A 22,382-nucleotide genomic window follows, 5' to 3' on the forward strand; every position below is an offset into this window, starting at 1 on the left:
GAAAGAAACACATTTTTGACCAATTACAGTCAGTCCTATTAAACTTATTCCTTAACTATAGGTTTAATATTTCCTATTATAAAGACACTTTCATATTCTATTTGTCTCAAAGAAAAATAATCTATAAAATAGAATAGAATAGAATAGAATAGAATAGCTTTATTGTCACTTTGAATGTACGCTAACTGGCATACATTGAAAATGAAATTTTGTTGTATACAGCTCTCAAAGGGTCACCACCTCCAATATATTCTCCAAATGTGCCTCCATTTCCCTGTACTTTAATTTAGGAGAATATATAAGTGTTGGGAGGAGTGGCCTAGTGGTGAAGATGCTCATCTCCCACTCAGAAGGTTGAGAGTTCAATCCTAGGGAGTGACAGATGTTTCTTAGGATACAAAGAAAAAACATCTGCTGCAATCTCCACATAGGCATCAGGAAGGGTATCCAACCAGGAAATTCTCAGCTACATTCAGTCACCCCAGCTAAGGGACTACAGAGTCATTTTTTAAAAAGAAAACACACACATTTATGAGTGTATAATTTTTATCAAAATCTGAATGTTAGTTTGTAACATTTTGCAAAATGCTCCAGAACAAAACAGATCGTTACTTAGTTTCTTTCTATCCTTAGGATGTTGAAAATATTTAGAATGAATAAATTTCAGCATCCATTTCAGTTACCTTTAAAACTGGAAATAATTCAACATCTCTCAGAAGAAAATCCCTTTTGAAAAATCCCATTGCACACAATGCCATTGCCCACACTGAGGAATCATCTTCTTTTTCAAGGTACTTAGTTAAATACAGTGGAGTTTCATATCCAGTGTAATTGGACCTATTTAAAACAAGTCATATTTAATTGTGTGGTTCTGAAATACTTTCTTATAAATCTCATTAATATTCTTTTAGATGAATAGCATAGTTAAAATCCTATAGACAACCTTTCTAGATATATTAATCATGGACAAGTATTACATGGACCCAGTAAAGGGCCACACTTACCTTTCCCTACCAGATCGGACCCGGAGGCCAGTGCGGGCACGCGGGCAGGCAGAGCGGGCGCATGCACCCCGCATTAAATTTTGCTTCTGCACAAAAATCAATGAAAATTCATGTGAGGATACTTGCACACGCAAGATTTCTGCGATTTTTACCAATTTCTTTGCTTCTGCACATGTGCAAAAGCAAAAAAAGTCCAAAAATTGCCAAAATCCTGCATGTGCAAGCATCCTTGTGTGATATTTTGGCAAGTGGCATGTGCAGAAACAAAATCTCATGCAGAGGTGTGCAGGGGTGTGCAGCAGGGGCGTGCTATACGTACGCATCACCGTTTTCATTACCAGAACGGCAATCCCAGGCATACCGGGGGTAGCCCACTCCTGCATGGGCCTATAAAGTTTGCAAAACATAATCCATACATATATACACAAGAACTTTTTATTAATGAGCAGGGACATTTTAAAAAGCTGTTTGCAAGGGCTAACACACACACACACACACACATAAATGTATATATATGTGTGTGTATGTGTGTGTGTATTACAAATAACATGTAACCCTTCCCTGGTACAGAGCTGAAGGGATTGGATACTGTAGCCTAGAGGTTAATTCTCTGCCTTACAAGGCAAAGGTTGCAGGTTCAAGTCCCAGTGAGGGTATGGCTAGCTGATGAGGCCAAAATAAGGCTGAAATAGATCTATCCTAGTCTCCCTTAATTTTCAAATTCAGCAAAAACATGTGATACATACATACATACATACATACATACATACATACATATGAAATTTTAATAATTAGCAGAGATTGTCAGTCCTACCATAGCTTAGCAGAGTTTTTAAATCTTGAAAAAGAGTGCATTTATAATTAGCTTCAATGATATTATGATTAACCAAAGAAATAGCATTTGAGGGAAAAATGCTTTAAAATATGCAAACATATACAAAGGTAACTTTTTCATGCCATGTGTTCTGCCTGGCTGACTGCCCCCCCCCAAAACGAGACAATTATACAAACACACACAGAGAGAGAAACTTGAAAAAGGAAAAAGGTTTCTTTATGTACAAAATGGGCTGCCAGCCTCAGCGACTGCAAGAGGAAAGCTAGTTTATGAGTCCAAGTTTCAGGGTTAACGACTCAAGCCGGCAACAAAAGTCTCTCTGGCTTACAATTACTCACTTAGCTTGAGTTTCAGAATTTCAAAGGTGTAACAAAACCACAAAGCGTCAATGTCTCTTTCAAATCTGAATTATAAATTCACACACCACCTTCCACAGCCCTTCCCTTTTTAACCCTGCTGCGGCATCCTTGATTACTGACAGCTGTGATTTAGAATCTCTTTCTGCATCTGCGCAGCTGCTCCTGGTGTCCCAGCATTCTATGCACCCTAACATTTAGGATGGGATCATCCATCATCCCTTCCTTGTCTGATGCAGAGGAGGCCCTGAATGGAGATTCTACAGGCTCTGCTGTCCTCTCTGCCTCTCCGGCACCTTTCACATCCCCTTCTCCTTCCCCTTCACTATCTGACTCCTCATTAAGCTAGACAGGTCTTTTTTGATCTGAGGGACCTGGCTCCTCTGAGTCAAAATCAGTGGCCAGAGGAGCTGGCCTTGAGCCAACTACAATACCATGTTAACTGAAAGAAGCAGAAATGAATATTCCTTTTAGGCAATATGATTTCACTGGGACATGACTTTAAAAGCCATCAAAATCTATATCAGAGAACTGCCTTTTAAAAGGAGGGCAGCTGTAAAACTAAGGGGTCTGACAACCTTTGGAATTGATCTTGACCCATTCTACATATTTTTTCAGTGCTTCCAACATTAGAAAAATTTCAGGATGAATCAGCTTGTTGATCTGCAAACACTAAGATATATACAAATATTTTGATGAAGACCTGGGGGTAAAGCAACAGTACTGGGAACAAAGAAAACAAAAGCACAAATGAAAAATATAGCAATTGCAAAAACAAACCAATTGCTTGTAGTTTATAACCTTACTATTGATACAATAACCTTTTTAAATTAAAATCATGTAAGAAATTCTGCAAAGCACCTTCCCAATTTACTTGATTGTAGCCAACATCAGAATGATATACAGTGTTCCCTCAATTTTCATGGGTCTGAACTTTGCGAATAGCCTATACCATGGTTTTTTAAATTAAAAAATACTTTGCGGTTTTTTTCTATACCACCTTTTTTCCTGCCTGATGATGTCATATTGTTAATAAATAATTATGTTTATAAATATCAGGATCACTAAGTGTCTTATTCAATGGTGAGTACCAGTAATAATGGTGAGTAAATGGTTGTTAAGGGAATGGGAAATGGTAATTTAGGGGTTTAAAGTGTTAAGGGATGGCTTGTGATACTGTTCATAACCAAAAATGGTGTATTTACTTCTGCACCTCTACTTCACGGAAATTAGACTTACGCGGGTAGTCTCAGAACGCATCCCCCATGAAAATCGAGGGAACACTGTACAGAGCAGCACTTCATATATGCATTGCATCCGAAATAGTTAAAGTTTCCTTCAGAACCATAGTGATACTAGAGATGAAATGTATTAGGCAGTTTCCCTGTCCCACTCACAGAATTTAGAGATGTCCAGGTATCATTATCTATCACAACCTTTCCCATGTGTAAACACTCTGCATAAAAGCCATTAGAGAGGAAAAGATAGGAAAAGAACACAAACTATTTTTGTTTTTTTGTTTGTTTAATTTATATGCTGCCCAACTCCCAAAAGACTGGGCGGCTTACAACAGGAATTTTATTATTTCCGTTGTTGTCCATCTGGAAATATCTCTTAACTTCATCTTTAATTTGCTTCTGAGTCAGTAGCCTGATAGAAGAAAACACTGGCAGAATTCAAGATGTACTCACAGTTCAAAAGCTTATGAATAGTGAAGACAAGTCCAGAGTTAGATCAGGAAGCAGACTGAGGCCAGAGAAGGCAGGTGGTCTGAGGTCAAGCTGGAGCAGAAAAAGGGCAGGGACAAGAAACAGGATAGAGGCAGGATAGAAAGTACACATTTGGAATGCAAATTCAAAAATGCTAGTAAGAATGATTGGCAGGTGACGCATGTACGTGGCCAAGGCTGCAGTCTTAAATACTTTTAGTAGGGAGTCCAAAATGAGATTTACATCTGATATAAAAACTTACTCCATTACACAGAATCAACTCCACACAGAATGAACAGTAAAGTGACTGAATTATGAGGGCTCTGTTCCTAAAATAAACAACCTGGAATGTATATTAGGTGTGATCAGGCAAGAGGCCATTCAATGTAAAGGTGAAGATAACTGGCTAGCCCTCTGCTCTTTGTCATTCTTTCTACTGCCCAGGGAACAGAAGGAACCCTCTCCTTTTGCCCTATTTGTAACCTATTTTAAACTACAGGCTTTTATAGTGAAAAAATGTACTATGTAGCAGAAAAGTGGGTAAAAGGATAATAATAAACTTTCCTTGTTCCCAGCAACCTTATTAGACACTTCTTTTTCCTTTCTCCTATGCCTTCATAATATTTGTACAAAAATGTTTTTATTTTATGGATAAATGCTGTATAAGTAGCCCTAGACATTAGGTCGCACTTGAGTTGTTTTCAGAAGTTTCTGTAGGAGTTGCCCAGCATCCAAAGAATATCCAACTTTCCTGTGCACAGGTGCAATTTCCTAAGTAAATTGTTAAGGAAAAAATTGCATATGACTACAAAACTCAGTTCACATTACCAGGCACCCTTCTGTTTGTGGATTCACACTGATTCAGGGACTAAATTAAGGGATAGAGGTTGGATTAAGACAGGAGTCTCTAACCTTGGCAACTTTAAGACTTGTAGATTTCAACTCCCAAAACTCTTAAAGTTGCCAAGGTTGGAGACCTCTGGAGGCCTTTATAGTGTTGTGTTCTGTAGTCACCAAGGTTAGGAAAGGTATCTCAGAAGTGTTATGGACACTGCAATATGTATTAAAGGTCCATAATTTAAAACCCATACCTATTTATTTCCTCAACTCTTGTTGATTAATCCAGTTGATCAAATGATCCAAGGAATGTGGCATATTGTGCTACCTGCACTTGAAACTCGAAGATGGTGCAAGAAGAAAGTGTAGAGAAAAAAATTATCAGATTTTTAAAAAGGAAATCAGATGCAGAATGAATTCAGAACTCAATTATAAATGTAGAAAAAAACAGCTACAGTGTATAACTTACCAAGACAAATGACAGGCATCTGCCATTAACTGTAATCTGCTGACAGAAGGAATAAGCTGCAAAGATATCCATATATTACAGTTTATTTAAAACTCAATTTAAAACTTATCTTCAAGTCTTTATAAAGTATAAAATATAAAGTATAAAATATCTGCAATACTTCTTCAGTTTCCTAAAAAGATTTCCTATAAACAATATTGATCTGCAATTCAATGTGAATTTTAAAAAATTATTCAACAGGTTCCAATTTGAAATTTTAATATTTCTAGTGATTCACAAATATCTCTTAAACTTTACCAATTGATGGAGTCTCTAAATTACATACATGCACAAAAAATATAGGCTACCCATTTCCTCATTCCTGTAAGATAAACGTGTCAGACTGCTGAGACCTTGACATGCCTTCTGGAACAATATACAGTAATTAAAATGTGTGTAATGAACCCATCAGTAAATGTGTAGGTTTTTTCTGATTCATTTATGTTCCCTTCCTCCCATAGACATGTAGGAAACCAAATCCATGGTTATATAAAACAATATACAGTACTAGTTTCATTCATATCCTCAATACCAAAATTATATTCAGTGATCTTTATTAAGACTACATCCTTCTGAACTTTCCTTTCACTTAAGACGTTTTGGAAGAGATTATATTTTATTGCCTTTTAGAATATGGATTGAATACACACCAAAAGTTGTCATTTTTTTGTAGGAATGGAGACAAAGAGTAAAATGGGTACCTTAAACCTTGCAAATGCTTGTGCTCTTTGACTCCTAAAATTCCCCGACATTCCAAGAATTATAGGGTCATCTACTTTAAGACTATGGCTCTCTCTATGATCAGAATTTAGGAATATGGCTCTCTCTATGACCAGAATTAACCAACAGAGTACTTGGGTTTGTTATTTACAAAGTTTAGAAAGCACGATTGAATTGCCTTTCGTAAGCTCCTTGCCTCCTTACCTTTCGTAAACTCCTTAAAACCCACCTCTGTCGTCAGGCATAGGGAAATTGATTCCCCTGGGCCGTTTCTGTTTTATGTCTGGTTTATGTGAGATGTATGATTGCTTTTTGTATTAAGGGTTTTAAAATTGTTTTAATCAATTGAATCTGTACTCTTTTATTGTTGTGAGCCGCTCAGAGTCTTCGGAGAGGGACGCCATACAAATAGATAGATAGATAGATAGATAGATAGATAGATAGATAGATAGATAGATAGATAGATAGATACATTTGGTGCATAGGAGCTTTTCCTTTTGTTTGCTAAGATAGTTGAAGCATTCTGTCTTTATTTGGTGGCATATATTTTTGTAGCAGTTTTTGAAATTGACTACATAGCCTTTTTGTTTTTCTGACAGAGGGATTTTTGGGTGGTGGTGGTGGTGTAGTTTCTTTATTGAGATAAGGGGTGGGGGTTGTTGTTGTGGTGGTGGTGGTTATTAGAGGTATGTGTAGTCTGATAGTTCTTTTGATTTTGAGTAAGAATGTGTTATAGAGATCATCAGCAGCATTACAGCCAGAGAATAGAGTTCGCGAGTCAAGAGCTGGGAGATCAGCATCTATGAAATCATAGTTGGCTTTTTTAAAGTTGTACTTGGGTGTCCCATTATTAAGGCGATTTTTGCAATAGTGTAAATTGAAGTTAATCATGTTGTAGTCACTGTTGGAAAATGGTTCTTTTATTTGTAGTCCATAAATTGCATCTTTGCTGTTGCAAAATATGAGGTCTAGGCAGTTGTTGAGTCTAGTATTGTTGTTACTAGTTGGTCAAGTCCCAGGTTGGTAACAGCGTTGTAAAGGGTTGTATGGATGGGATCAGTCATGCATTTGTTTAGAGTCCAGTTAATATGGGGTAGGTTGAGGTCTCTGAGAAAGATAAGGGAGTACAGACAGAAGGCTGCCCACATTAGCAGTGAGGTTAATTTGTTTGCATGTGTGATGTTGTAGTCTGGGGCTCTGTAACAAAGCAGGAAGTGGAGTGTGGCATTCAGGTATAGGTCTTGTAATTTTATTTCAATATTATCGATGGATGCTTGTTGGGTTTTTATGGTTGTTTCCAAGGTATGGATCTTGTCAGACATAGCAATGTGGTTATCCGGTTTCAGTAAGTAGTATGGACATATATAGCAAAATGAAGAATTTTCTTGGAGAAAGTTGGCTATCTGCTTAGTTATTTTTAGGCAGGCTGGATTTCTTGCAGATTTGGCATTTCTTGGACACATCTTGTTTGTTAAAGGCAGCACTATATTTAAAGCATGTGCTGGAATTGTTTGGGTTTTTGCTGTTTTCCAGATCTTTTGCTTGTGGGCATTGGCATGTTCAATGATAGTTTGACTGTAATAGCTTAGAACCAAGAGCCTCGCTTCATAGAAGTCTTGTCTAAGTGATAATAAATTTACAACCAATTTTGTTGATGGGCTCAGAACCAATTAGTCAATGTTGCATTAATCACAGTAATTGACCTGTTAACAGTATATCAATAAACAATGTCATTCTAGTCAATTGCAAAAAAAAATAATAGTTCTAATTCCTTATATAAATCCAAGTAGATCTGTCTAGGCTATTACTTAATTATTACCTGCTATTAACTATTAGCTATTATTATTAACTATATATTAACTATATTTAACTAGATGAAAAATCAGTGTCAAACTAGGTTATTGTTTAACTATAATCTATTATTTAGCTAGACAATAATTACTCAAACTAGACCGATTGTTTAACTATAAACTATGATAGTTAGTCAGCTGGATGGTTAATTAAGCATTACTAGTAATTCTTTAAGATCTTAAGAATTATCATTAATCAATGGTGATGAAGTAAAGCAGTGAAATAGGATCAGAGGGTTTTTTGAAGTAATTGACTTTTACTTCCTCATGGGGTTTGGTTACATGTTGAAACAGGATGAAATACTTGTTGCTTTGAGAGGATCATTAAGTTGAACCTTTGTCTTTTAGATGTAGAATTTGTGACCCCCACCTTTTTTCCTCTTTACTAGGCAGCTCCTTTTGTTATTCAAAGGCAAATGCTGAGTAGTCAATGCATCTTGCCTGCTGGATATGTGAAGATTTCCAATTTTTTGTTAGAAAAGGCTTAATGTTTAAGAAGATTGCTGGCACCTGGAAGTTTATTGCTTTCTTGAAGGGCTATAAATGTTAATTGTTCTCCTTTTGAGCAGAGATATCTGGCAATCTTGCAACTGAAGTAAAATTTTGAGAGAAGGGCTGGAGAAATTCATTTTGCTTTTGAAAGTAGCCTTCAATCAAGACAGAAACTTTTGAATTCTGAATAGTTTTGTTGCTGGCTCCTTGCTACTCCGGGGTCTAAGGTGATTTCTAGGAGTGCATCATTACACTCAACCTTTGATGGGAGATTATAGACATTTCACTCAGAGAGCCCTTTGTTTTCTCGTCTCTATCTTTGGGATCTTTCTCACCCCTTTCTGAGCTTTTGGGATTCAGTCTTAGGGGTGAATAGAATAGAATAGAATTTTATTGGCCAAGTGTGATTGGACACAAAAGGAATATGTCTTGACGCATATGCTCTCAGCGTACATAAAAGAAAAAGATACATTTGTCAAGAATTATGTGGTACAACACTTAATTATTGTCATAGGGGTCAAATAAACAATGAAGAAACAATCAATATCAATAAAAATCTTAGGATACAAGCAACAAGTTACAGTCATACAGTCCTAAGTGGGAGGAAAAGGATGATAGGAATGATGAGAAAAACTAGTAGAATAGAAGTGCAGATTTAGTAAAAAGTCTGACAGTGTTGAGGGAATTATTGGTTTAGTAGAGTGATGGCGTTCGGGGGGAAAACTGTTCTTGTGTCTAGTTGTCCTGGTGTGCAGTGCTCTGCAGCGACCTTTTGAGGGTAGGAGTTGAAACAGTTTATGTCCAGGATGCGAGGGGTCAGTAAATATTTTCCCCGCCCTCTTTTTGACTCGTGCAGTATACAGGTCCTCAATGGAAAGCAGGTTGGCAGCAATTGTTTTTTCTGCAGTTCTGATTATCCTCTGAGGTCTTTGTTGGTCCTGTTGGGTTGCAGCACCAAATTACACAGTTAAAGAGGTGCAGATGACATACTCAATGATTCCTCTGTAGAACTGTATCAGCAGCTCCTTGGGCAGTTTGAACTTCCTGAGCTGGCACAGAAAGAACATTCTTTGTTGTGCCTTTTTGATGATGTTTTTGATGTTAGGTGACCATTTTAGGTCTTGAGATATGATAGAACCTAGGAATTTGAAGGTCTCTACTGTTGATACTGTGTTATCTAGTATTGTGAGAGGTGGAAGGGTGGAATGGTTTTTCCTAAAGTCTACCACCATTTCTACAGTTTTGAGTGTGTTCACTTCTAGATTGTTCTGGTTACACCACAAGGATAGTTGTGGTCACACCCCTTCTGGGGCATGGTGCTGTACACTCTCCAGCTGGTCTTTTAGGAGATCCTCATGTTGCTTCTCAATAGCAGAGCTTTCCAATTTCCAGTGATTTCATGATCCAATGTGCCTTGAGAAAATGCTGTACTGCAAAATAACATAATCATTCTTATAATAATCATCGATACATCCATAATTAAAAACTATCATACCTTTGGATCATCTTCAAGCACTTTAGCCAATGTTCTCCAATAATTTTGATCATAGTTGATTCTATAGTAAGCACTCATATTCAGATTTAAAACAATCAAATCTTGTATTGAATCTGATGTTTTCATTTCAGAAAATATTTCTGTAAGCACATGAAAGGAAAAAAAACTTAGCACATTTTTTAAAAATACTGCCCTTCTGAAAACCTACATATGTTCCATGATAACATGTTGCATCATATCTAATATAAGAAAAAGAAGCAAATAAACCAAGTGCAGCCTATAGCATTGCCCACACATGTAATGTATAGTTCTCAAAACCATAACATAGATGAAAGTAATTGATACAATTTTTTTCATAATCATACATATCACACTAAAATATTTGGATCTATTTGGAGTACTGAAATTCACTTTCCATCTTTTGAAAGATGTAAAAGTGTAATAAATGGATTGCTGATTACAGCATCTATTTTTCATTTTTCCTTAGCCAAAGATGGTAGAATTGGCTTTTGGTAAGAAAAGGGCAGCACTGTCCCAGTTCCTTGGTTGTACCAACACCAAAGGACAGAGATTCACTATATCTGCCCTAAATTACGTTTTACTCTCTTAATCCTGGTATTCTCCTCCCATTTACTATACTCTTGTTACTTTCCGGATCCTTTTAGACACGGAGTATAAAAAGGTTGGTTCTAGCTACTGGAATGGTCTTTTTTAATACTTTTTTCACTAGTATACTAATTTGAACATTTCTGAACACAATGAAATGAAAATTGAAGTGAAAAAAATAATGCTTATTTGTTTACAGGGTCTCAAACTTCATTTAGGGTCCTTTTAGACCCAAGGGGAATACCAGGGTTAAAGTGTGTTTATAACCGGATTAGAAATAGGATTATTCCAATCTCTTCTTAGCTGCTTTCCAGTTTCTTTTCTACTGGGAGTATCAAATGGTTTTTAATCAAACTCTTGTTGCCATTCTCTAATATGCCCATGCTGTTCATTATTCCTGCTCCCCTCCACCTCCCCTCCCCAATTTTTCTGTTGGAAAGCAGAGAAAATTACAATAACTCATCATCGATATTTTGGCTATAATTTGCTTCTTTCAAAAATTCAGAATCATATATTGCAGACGATAAAGACTTTCTTAAATTGAGGAAAACATACTTACTTGTACGTTTATCAAGCCATACTAAAGGTTGTAATGTTCCATTTTTTATCCAAGAAATAGGAATAATCCATGTGCTGCTTAATAAAAATAACGATAATTAATCCATAAACCGAAGTAAAATACCATTCAAATGCTATTACATAAATTAAGCCAAAAAAAAATTATGATAAAAAATTGGGGGGGGGGGGTTGGGGGGGATTTATAGTTAAAATGTGCAATGCAATTTCTGTTGCATACCTAAAAGCTGCATAGTTCACACTCCACTGTGAAATTGTGAACTGGAACATTTGGTTGTATTTGAATTCAATGGATTTCATCTACATTTAAGCCTAGTATAATGCAAATATGCCTGGGGCTTTTTTTTTTACCTCTTCTAGGATTATAACTATAAGTGTATAAGAAACTTTTACATTCTGCCCCTGACAATTGAATGCACAATTATGCTCATGGATTTCTCTTTTCAAAAGTTTCTTTTCTAAGTCATACTCCTTGTATGTAAATAAATAGTATTGATTCAACAGGACCTACTTTCATAGCACAGTCAGTGACTGAGATTTGATTACATTTTCATATAAGTATTTACACATTCAATGCAAGCTGCTGAAAATAAGGACTATAATAGTAATAAACATTCCAGAACATGGGCTGACAGCTGAAGAATATTTACATTTATATTTTCTTTTAAAAAATAAATGGTATTCTAGACACTATTAGCTTCAGATTAAGTCCTGGCTCTAAACTCCATTGTTTATTTTATTTCTAATTCACATTCCCTCTAATAAATTAATACAGATTAAAGCATAATGAATCAAGTCACTTTGGGACTTTGGGTGATTCTCCAATTAATGGTATGTACAATTTTAAAAATCAGCTGAATAGCCAAGTATCCCATATTCCTGTTCAGATGCTTTTGGCATTTATAAGTAATGTCTGAGAAACAAATTTTCAACTTTGTTTCAGAGGGTAAGCACAAATTATAGTTTGCAGATTTTGGAGTGTCAGAAAATAACAAATTGTGTACAAAGAAAAATAGTTTGTATTGAGAAAGTATGCTAAGTAAACGTGTCATTGAAAAGCTGCAGATTATATATTTTTAAAATCCACATAAAACTTATTACCATAATCTGTATTTACATATGGTTTACCAAACAGTTCTGACTGATTTACTAAGGATCTAGGAAAATTAATATATATGTGTGCCTGTCTTTCTGTCTGTATGTCTGTCTACACACACACATACAAACCTGTGCACAGTGTTACGAGTAATGCAACCTTTGTAATTGATGAGAACTGAGATTCTATCCATTCCTATTGTGTTAAAATACTTTTCCAAATTCTTTGGAATGGCACCAAGCACATCAGTATTTGAACCCTATTTTTACACATTCAATGTCTATTTAAAGTCTTTGCATTGTTCTTATTATTACTTAAAAAAACACGTACTCTGAGTTGTGTTCTCCTTTTTCAGCAAAAAATGGTTCCTGGCTAATCGTGCCAGTTGAGAAATTTACTGTCAGGAGTGGATAACCCTTCTGGCAGGTCCAAGAATCCATTATTTTTTTTACTGATGTTGGTAGCTGGAAGTCATTTTGCTCATCTATTACCTTCCAAAAAATGTTCAGTATTAAAATACAGTTTTTATGTTAAATACATATATAGAAACTTTCAACAAATCTGAATCATTCAGATCCCAGTTTTGAGATCAATTCCATGTTGCAGATTCATTTTCACCAACCACGTCACTTGCAATATGAAAGCAGTGAAAGAATTAGATGCTGAATCAATGACTGTGAGTTTGACTTTGGTCAAGGAAATCTTCCTTAAACAAGAATTTTCTTAGATACTGGCAGAGATTCAGACTTTCTGCAGGACTGCAACATCATACAAGATACTGATGGAAAATTGATAAAAGTCTAACCTCCAAATTAGAAGATCAACACTTTGATCTTCTAAAAAGGAACATAAAACTCAATAGATTATCAGAGTAGAGTCAATTATTGAACTATCCAAGGTTCTGAAATTCCATTATGACTCAGACTTCCATCTTAATAAAGAGCCACGCTCTGTGTTAATTGTAATGCATAGTTACAACAGCACATTTTTCATTTGGTACCAATCAAATGAACTGGTACCAATTTATTAGTGGCACAAAAAGGTATATTTAAGGGCCAATGTGATGCAGGCAAATTATATGCTTCAGCATGACTGAATTGCTTCATTGTGAGGTTAGGTTCTATACTTAGTGGCAGAAATTTATTGGGTGATGTAGCACCCTGTCTTTACTCAGGCTACAACACAAGTTTGATGTTAGGACAGATATTTGGAAGAGGATTTTGACGCTTTGAGAAGCAGGATGCAAATCAGCTAAACATGAATATTTCTGTAAGTCAGTTTAAAGTTACTATGTTTAAACTGTGTTTCATATTAAAGTTGTTCCACCTTGTAGTCACTATAAAAAACACTATTATAGTTACTAACCATTAATCATAAACAAGGATTAATCTGATGACAAACCACTCTCAGACAGTATCCAAGCTCTCTAAATTTTCAGCCATTGTTGTGCAGGTCAGATTATAGCTACTTAGCATGCACAGAAACAGAATTGCACAAGGGACATGCGTACAAAACATCGTAATGTAAACCGGTGGCGAAAGTAAGGGGAACCCACCTGACTCCGAGTACAGTGGTACCTCTAGTTATGAACTTAATTTGTTCCGTGATCAGGTTCTTAAGTAGAAAAGTTTGTAAGAAGAAGCAATTTTTCCCATAGGAATCAATGTAAAAGCAAATAAGGTGTGCGATTGGGAAAAGCACAGGGAGGGTGGAGGCCCTGTTTCCTCCCAGGAGATTCCTAGAGAGGCCCCACAGAGGCTTCTTCCCACCCTTTCGAGCCCTGTTTCCTCCCAGGAGATTCCTAGAGAGTCACCACAGAGGCTTCTCCCCACCTTTTCCAGCCTTGTTTACTCCCAGGAGATTCCTAGAGAGGCCCCACAGAGGCTTCTCCCTGCCTTTTCCAGTTACAGTTTTGGAGGTAAGTGGAAAATGTTTCTTGAGAAGAGGCAAAAAAAATCTTGAACACCCGGTTCTTATCTAGAAAAGTTTGTAAGTAGAGGCGTTCTTAAGTAGAGGTACCACTATATTAATATGTGTGTAATATTAAAGTTGTGAGAGCAAAACATGGGTAAAGTCAGTATAATTTTCTCCAGTTCCTACACCAACCCAACAATGAATACATGACACTTTAGGTACATAAATCTTAACTACCACACAACAGACTGTAATACAATCTGAGAGGCAGTTTATAAACGGCAGAGAAAATTAAAATTGAAGGAACATTTTTCTAAAATTCAGCTGGGGCTTAGATGAAGAAATGGCTAAGAAGAAAATCCAGAAACCTTTGCTTTCTAGAAAGGCCTACTAAAATCAGCCATAATCTCCCCCTCCCATCTTTTTTTATTAGTCTAGATAATAGGATTGTCAATAATGAGCCAATGTTGGCTCTTAGATTTACAGGTTTCCTCTGTGGGACTAAACTACTCATTATTCATGACAAAATTAACTTCCCCAGATATTATGAAGATAGTTCTAATTTTCTCTAATACCATTTTTTCCCCTATCCATGTTAGGTAGAGAAAGATGATAACAGCCCCTATTTTCAATCACACGGGCATAGCAATTAATATCTGGTACAAATGAGCATACAGGCATTTTATTTTAAGTTATAACAGAAATCTGCCACATGATATGTATCATTTTTTTTTATAATGTACTTTTGCTTTTTGGATGGAGTACATGGCTGCCTGCAGAAGGTGGGGATTATTCTGAAGACAACTAAATATATGGCTACATACAAATACTGATAAATTTGTTTTAAGCTAGCTATACATTAATTGCCCCATTAAAAAAAGCCACAAAAAACAACTGTCCAATCATACACCAGATCTCAAAACCAAGGAATTCAAGGAGAATTGTCAGCAACAATTGTTGTTGTCTTCAGAGAATAGCGCATCCATTGGCTATGAGTGAAGTTTAAATCCCTTTTAAATCCTCAAGGCCTATTAGATCACACAGAATTGGCCTCCTCCAGGTCCTGTTGACTAAACAATGTAGGTTAGCAGGACAGCGGGAGAGGGCCTTTTCTGTTGCTGACCTGGCTCTACGGAACTAACTCCCACCCCCCACCCCCACCCAGATGTTTGCAATGCTTCCACTCTACTGGATTTTCAAAAAGCTGTTATGACCTGGCTTTGTCGACAGGCCTGAGGGCCGCAAACTCTAACATCAGACGTTCCTGAATTATGTTTGGCTGGTGTGTATGTTTGTTAGATTGATTTTGGGTTTTTTTATAATGGGTTCATTAGGGTTATAATGGGGTTTTAATTTATTTATTTATTTATTATTTAGATTTGTATGCCGCCCCTCTCCGCAGACTCGGGGTGGCTCACAGCAAAACAAAACAATTCATCACAAATCTAAATTGTAGTTTAAAATATTTAAAAAACCCATTGCTAAACAAACATACATACAAACATACCATTCATAAATTGTATATGCCCGGGGGAGATGTCTCAGTTCCCCCATGCCTGACGACAAAGGTGGGTTTTAAGGAGCTTTCGGAAGGCAAGGAGAGTAGGGCAGTTCTAATCTCCAGGGGGAGTTGGTTCCAGAGGGCCGGGGCCACCACAGAGAAGGCTCTTCCCCTGGGGCCCGCCAACCGACATTGTTTAGTTGACGGGACCCAGAGAAGGCCCACTCTGTGGGACCTAATCGGTTGCTGGGAATCTACTGTTGATGTTCAACTTCTCTTTATTATTGTACTATTGTATTGATTTTTATTTTTGTAAACCGCCTTGAGTCCTACGTGATTGGGCAGCATAGAAGTCGAATAAATTAAATTAAATTAAATTTTACTTACAGCCAACAATTCTCAATTTATTAAAATCAAAAGTCTATCAAATGCATTGTAAATTTAACCACCTTTTGAATGTGAGTCCACAGATCATCTTGCACAGCATTGGAAAAAGAAAATGCACTCAGATATGACTGTAGTAAAACAAGAATATGATTATTGGTTAGTTTGTAAAGTTTCAATATAATGTAATGTATTGTAAGATATTTGTAATATTTTCTAAACTTACATTCAGTGCTTTGATAAATAATCCTTCAGTCATAATGTTGGAAAGCATCCGGATGATAACAGCCCCCTAAATTAAACACACAGAGAGAAAAGATTAATGAATTTAGGAAGATGTTTACTTACATTACAATCAAAATATTTTAAATGCATACACTGAATGAAAATAGTACGTACTAAATTCAAAATGGTTTCATGCAGAGTATGAGATCTGATAAGAGGGGTTCTCAAGCTGTGGGCCACAGACTACTAGCAGACAGTGGGCTAATTGACACTGGCCCATGTGAGTGGCCGGAAGGTGCATATGCTATTACGTACATGCACAGCCCCACTCATGTAAGCATTGTCATAGGCGCCTATGGCCCCATCCGCATGAACCTCGTCATGGGTGCCCCTGGCCCCACTTTCAGGAGTGTCATTGTGGGCACTCATGGCCGTACTTGTGTGAGTCTCATCATGAATGCTCACAGCCCCACTTGTGATCATGTCACCATGAATGTCATGAGTGCTTTCACCTCCCACAAAATCATCCCCTTCCCCCCCTCCCACTCCAAACCACCAGCCCAGAAAGGTTGGGGAACTCTGTCTTATAACATCTAGAAAATATTTTACTTTTCTCATGATTGCAAAACTATTCTTCCAATACATCTATTTATGAATCATATGGTATATGAAATTTACAATAATATATGATTTACCTTAACATAAGTGGCTGAATTGAACTGTGATAATATTGAATCTGTTTGATGGGTTTCTGTATCTGATAGAGACTTATTTAATTCTTGATTATCTTCATCTAACATAGGTAATGTAAGCCGCTCGCTAAAGAGATTATCCTGCAAATAACCATAAAATGTTAATTTTACTCATGCAAAATCAAATTTAGAATTCTGTGGTAACATTCATAAATGTATTTAGTTCTCTCTGCATTCCTTTCTAATATCATTAATCTTGTTCATATCAAACTCAAAAAAACCTTGGTGAAACTGAAAATCTATACAGAAAGGAAGCATATATGTTAATTCTATCCATCTCAATCAATCCACATTCACTAAATCTAATAAACCATCTAGTAAAACCTTCATGTTCACGTCTAGTAGACAAGAAGAATAAATTAGTTCTAATCTATTAAGTGCTGCTTTGCAGCATTTACTAAATAGCAGTGTATAGAGACAGTATGTGTGTGATTTAAGAAAAGGAGGAGGAGTAAACCACGACTATAAATTACTTGATAAACAATCAGTTATGGTAATTGATGCAAAAATGCATGCGCAAATTGGTAAAGTTTACAAAACTAGGTTAGGCTTAGTAAGCTTATATTTGCATTGTATCAGGCTGCAGATAAGGACTCACATAACACTAGCAATTCAGCAATGACAGAAGCAGGGAGAAAGTTGTGACAAAGCTCATACTTATAGAATTATAAAGTTGGAAGGAAACTAATCCAATTTCCTGCTCAATATAGATTCAAATATAATATTGCTTTCAGAAGAGGTGACCATTCACCTGCTGTTTGAAAACTTCTCATGAGGAAAAATTCCTCATTTCATGTCATAGTAAATAAAGTAGCCTGAACACAGAGTTCTCTCTGAGCTTAGAGGCTCTATTACATAGTTTTCATTAACTTAAAAGTGTTTAAAAGTAAAGGCAGAGTTTGAATGAAAGAAATACAGGAAAGGTTGGTTTAATTCACACCTACCAGTGGCAGGACATGTTCAATGTAAGCTAGACCTAGATGTCCAAAGTAAGTTGCGAATCCCTCATTAAGCCATAGGTCGTTCCACCAGTCCATGGTAACTAGGTTTCCAAACCACTTAAAATAGAAAGGGAGGGAGAAGAGTCTTTAAATGCCTACTTTCGATTGCTGTTCTTATTCAATGGCAAGAGAACAGTTCACAATTTTACTTAATGGGAACCACTTGTCACAAAAGGAGTGGTGCAATAGCTATAGGTTGATAGTTTTGGGAAATACATTAAAGATGCCACAAGGATTAAAATAGGAAGATAAAGAAAAAGAAATCTAGGCTTTTATTACGTAACCCAATGTAACTATTTTAAAGGGTCCCATAAATGTAAAACTAGGCTGTCAATGAATATACTCATTTTCTGTAGTGTAATTGTTGTTATTGTTAGTTCTGAAGTCATGTCCAACCCACTGCGACGAGTATCAGGTTGCTACTGATACGGATAAGGTTGGCACACCGCTATCAAAAATTGAGCTCGCAGCTTCGCTTCTGCTGTAGGAATGGGGGTGTGCCCCAGCGAGATTTTGTTTCTGTGCATGTAAAATCTGGCAAGGGCACAATTGTGCGTGTGAAATTTTGGTGATTTTATGGTTCTGCGCATGTGTGGAATCAAAAAAATCACTGAAATCCTGCACGCATGGGTGTCCCCTCACGAGAGGGATGTGCATGGATGCCAGCAGAAGCAAAGCTCCACGCACAGCGCACTGGTACTGGTGGAATCGGGAATACACCCCTGATTGCAACCCCATGGACAGCGTTCCTCTAGGCCTTCCTGTTCTCTATCATCCTCTGGAGTCCATTCAAGCTCACACCGACTGCTTCAGTGGTTCTATCCAGCCCCCTCATTTTCTGTTGTGCCCTTCTTATTTTGCCCTCAATCTTTCCCAGCATTAAGCTCTTCTCATTAGGTGGCCAAAGTATTTGAATTTCATCTTCAGCGTCTGGCCTTCTAAAGGACAGTCTCTGAACTCCAGAAGTTTGGAAACAGGCCATTTCTGGCCTCCAGAGGGCCTCTGGGGGGCGGGGAAAACTGTTATCACCCTTCCCAGGCATTGAATTATGGGTGTGGGTGTGGGCATTCATGCATGTGCGATAGTGTTCTGCCGGACTCTCTGATAGAAGCTTCCTGAAAATTCACGGGTACAAATTTCAGACACACACACATTTGAAAATTCAAAACAATGTCCTTTATCACAAAATTCAAAAGAAATAAAGCACCCTTTTTGTATTGCAAAGAGCACTCTTCCCCAAAACAACTTTGTAGGCTGTACAAGTCCCTTAATCAGTCCTTAAGTACTTAGCTAGTAGCTGTGAAGAAACGTCACAGCCCTCCTTCTTCCCATGAAGTAAAACACACACACACACACTTTACTCTGCTTTGGTGTCAAAGGCGTGAAAAATCCACAAAGTTCAGAAACAACGAGGCACAATCATGAAGAACTGCGATCAGATAATCTTCCATAACGGCCAAACTAGCATGCTGCTATTTATAGCAGCAGCTCTAATTACTGGAGCTCCACCCAAAAACATGTGGCCTCTCTTATCTCCTGTAATATTTCCTCAATTGGTCTCTTCAATGTATAAGTCTGCGCCTGCATGGGTCTAACACTTCGTCATCCGAATCGACTGAAGATAATGGTGATTGGCTTCCTGGGCTGTGTGCCAATCCCCCTCTTCCAAGCCGCCCCCACCTTCTTCTTCGTCTAAGGAAACTGCACTCCCTGACTCTGCCGGCAACAAAACAGGCCTAGGACATGTTGACGTTTCCCCTGCCTCCACCTCCACATTCCCTGGGGCAGGAGCTGGGCCAGAGCCAACCACAACAGGTAGTATGCCCGTATGTTCTTTTGGCACTCAAGGAAACAAAGGTTCGCCATCACTGATGTATGCATTGAACAAGGCCATTTATGGTCTTAACCAGTCATCTAGAAATTGGAATATATGTCTAGATAAGGCATTAAAGAGTCTTGAGTTCAAGGGTTGTAAGGGTGATGGTTGTATATACACTGGAAAGTTACAAGGTGGGGATTGTCAACTACTAACGTTTGTGGATGATCTTTGTTTCATTGAAAAGTATGCATCGCAGTAAAAGGGATACTCAGGTATTTGGAGGGAACGCTGAATGTCAGTCTTCAAATACAAGTATCTGAAGAATATTAAATTATTTATGACTCTTCCAGTCATGAAGGGAGGAGTGTTAAGCTATTCATGAACTGGGAGAGCCATGTTAACAATGTCAGCCAATGTATAGGTATGTCAACTAAGTCAGCCAATGGGAGCTAAACACATCTGAGTCTGTGCAGAGAAACAAAACTGGAAACTTCATCTTAAGGCTGGGCGTGGCTCAGTGCCCACTATGTTCTCTCCTTGTTGAACTCTGCTGAAATGAAACTAACTGTTCTCTGCTGCCTGTAACTGCTTGAAGAAAGAATCTGCTAATCTCCCTAAGTCCCATGGGAGTTTTGTGCCATAGAAATATAAATAAACAAACAAACAGTTAAGTGAGTCAGATGGTCATTAAGTTTTCCCCATTGACTTTGCTTGCTAGAAGCCCTTTGAGAAGGTTACATATGATGATCAGTTTAACTGTCATAAATACATGCCAGTTGACAAGCACCCAGGTTTGGATCATGTGAGCATGGAGCTTCTGCTACAACAATGACAAATGGGGGGGTGGTATAAGTCATTTTTTTCAATGCTGATGAAACTTCAATCAGTCACTAACCGAATAGTTGTAAAATCAAGGTCTGTTTGTAATTAGGAAGTAACATTTGTATTGTAATGATCAATGCGAATACTGTACATGATATTTTACTACATACCTGGTGTGCTGTCTCATGAGCAACAACATGGCAAATATATATTTTATTTAGTAAATATCTATCCTCTGGATCAGTCAATAAGGATGATTCATGGAAAATCATTAGTCCCCAGTTTTCCATTGCACCGCGAAACATAAAAGGTAATGCAACTAAATCTAGTGGAATTTGAATAAAAAGATCACTTTAACAATTTAATTCTTAACATATCACATACTGTAAATCCTTTTTACATACCACAAGAGACTCAAGATTAATAGTATCATTCACTTAAATTTACAAACTTCCAATTTCTATTTCAAATATGTTTATTTTATTATCTTTGGCAAGATTCTCATATTATGCTAAGTGAGTATGAGGTCCACACATAGTCACATTGCGAATTACACAGGAACTTGGAAGAATGTCTTAACATGAATTCACACAAGAGCCTAAAATTGCTGATTCTCTCAACAGTATTTCAATCCAAAAGCCCCCCCCCCCACCAGGCCTTTTCAGGGATGCCAAAGATTCAATCTGTAATTGAAACTTATACACACAAAGTATGTACCCTACATCTGATAATAGGACATTATTCATTCATAACAATTTAAAATAAACCCTGGGTTTTTAAAAAGTTTTTTATTTATAATAGTTAAAAACAAGATACAGTGATACCTTGTCTTACAAACTTAATTGGCTCCGGGATGAGGTTCTTAAGGTGAAAAGTTTGTAAGACGAAACAATGTTTCCCATAGGAATCAATGGAAAAGCAATTAATGCGTGCAAGCTCAAAATTCGCCCCTTTTGCCAGCCGAAGAGCCCATTTTTGCGCTGCTGGGATTCCCCTGAGGCTCCCCTCCATGGGAAACCCCACCTCCGGACCTCTGTGTTTTTGCGATGCTGCGAATTCACTGAGGCCCCCCTTGCTGGGAAACCCCACCTCCGGACTTCCGTTGCCAGCGAAGCGCCCGTTTTTGCGCTGCTGGGATTCCCCTGCAGCATCACAAAAACACAGAAGTCCGGAGGTGGGGTTTCCCATGGAGGGAAGCCTCAGGGGAATCCCAGCAGCACAAAAACAGGTGCTTCGCTGGCAATGGAAGTCTGGAGGTGGGGCATCCCAGCGGTGGCAGTGGGTTTGTAAGGTGAAAATAGTTTGTAAGAAGAGGCAAAAAAATCTTAAACCTCAGGTTTGTATCTCGAAAAGTTTGTATGATGAGGCGTTTGTAAGATGAGGTATCACTGTATATGTATAATAATATAACATGATTCAAACAAATATATATTTTTAAAAGAGTACTTGACAGACTATCCAGTTTACCTATTTACATTAATCCTTTCTGTCAGTACTGTGTACTTAACTAGTTGGATTTGTATAACTTAAGCCAGCATTGTATGGTTAAGAGAATTAGCACAATGTTGCTTACGGGCTAGTTTAGTTATAACAGGGAGCCAGATGTATCTCACCTTATCCCTGATCTCTTACTGATTATTTTCTGCTAGTTTGTCTGTGTGATTGCTGTAGAACTCTTTTGAGCTAAATGCTGGTTTAATGTATATGTATTGTGTAAGTAAGCTTGAAGTTGGTTATATGTATTGAATAAGACTTACTTTGTATATGTATTGAGAATATTGCCTACTATAATATGTTAATGACTAGGACTGGAAATGACTGTGCTGTTTGTCTACTGTAAATAATATTTATACATTTAATGTATGTGGTCTAGTTATTTG

At 37.3% G+C, this 22,382-nt stretch overlaps 1 protein-coding gene across 2 annotated transcripts in view; it reads right to left on the reverse strand.

Annotated features, from left to right (window-relative positions):
- LVRN (laeverin) overlaps positions 1–22,382 on the reverse strand; it is a 52,076-nt gene that overhangs the window by 11,742 nt on the left and 17,952 nt on the right. The window contains exons 5-14 of one of the 2 annotated variants that reach the window (XM_070742881.1): positions 20,673–20,827; positions 17,805–17,918; positions 16,804–16,941; positions 16,110–16,175; positions 15,949–16,014; positions 12,415–12,575; positions 10,972–11,045; positions 9,807–9,946; positions 5,211–5,266; positions 684–837 (exon numbers count right to left, since the gene is read on the reverse strand). In XM_070742881.1, coding sequence (XP_070598982.1) covers positions 684–837; positions 5,211–5,266; positions 9,807–9,946; positions 10,972–11,045; positions 12,415–12,575; positions 15,949–16,014; positions 16,110–16,175; positions 16,804–16,941; positions 17,805–17,918; positions 20,673–20,827 — 1,124 coding nt within the window. Of the gene's footprint in view, positions 1–683; positions 838–5,210; positions 5,267–9,806; positions 9,947–10,971; positions 11,049–12,414; positions 12,576–15,948; positions 16,015–16,109; positions 16,176–16,803; positions 16,942–17,804; positions 17,919–20,672; positions 20,828–22,382 lie in introns of both variants that reach the window. The other variant, XM_070742880.1, reaches the window with a different exon arrangement.

This window comes from Erythrolamprus reginae, chromosome 2 (assembly GCF_031021105.1).
Source record: "Erythrolamprus reginae isolate rEryReg1 chromosome 2, rEryReg1.hap1, whole genome shotgun sequence".
NCBI classification, from domain to species: Eukaryota; Metazoa; Chordata; class Lepidosauria; order Squamata; family Dipsadidae; genus Erythrolamprus; species Erythrolamprus reginae.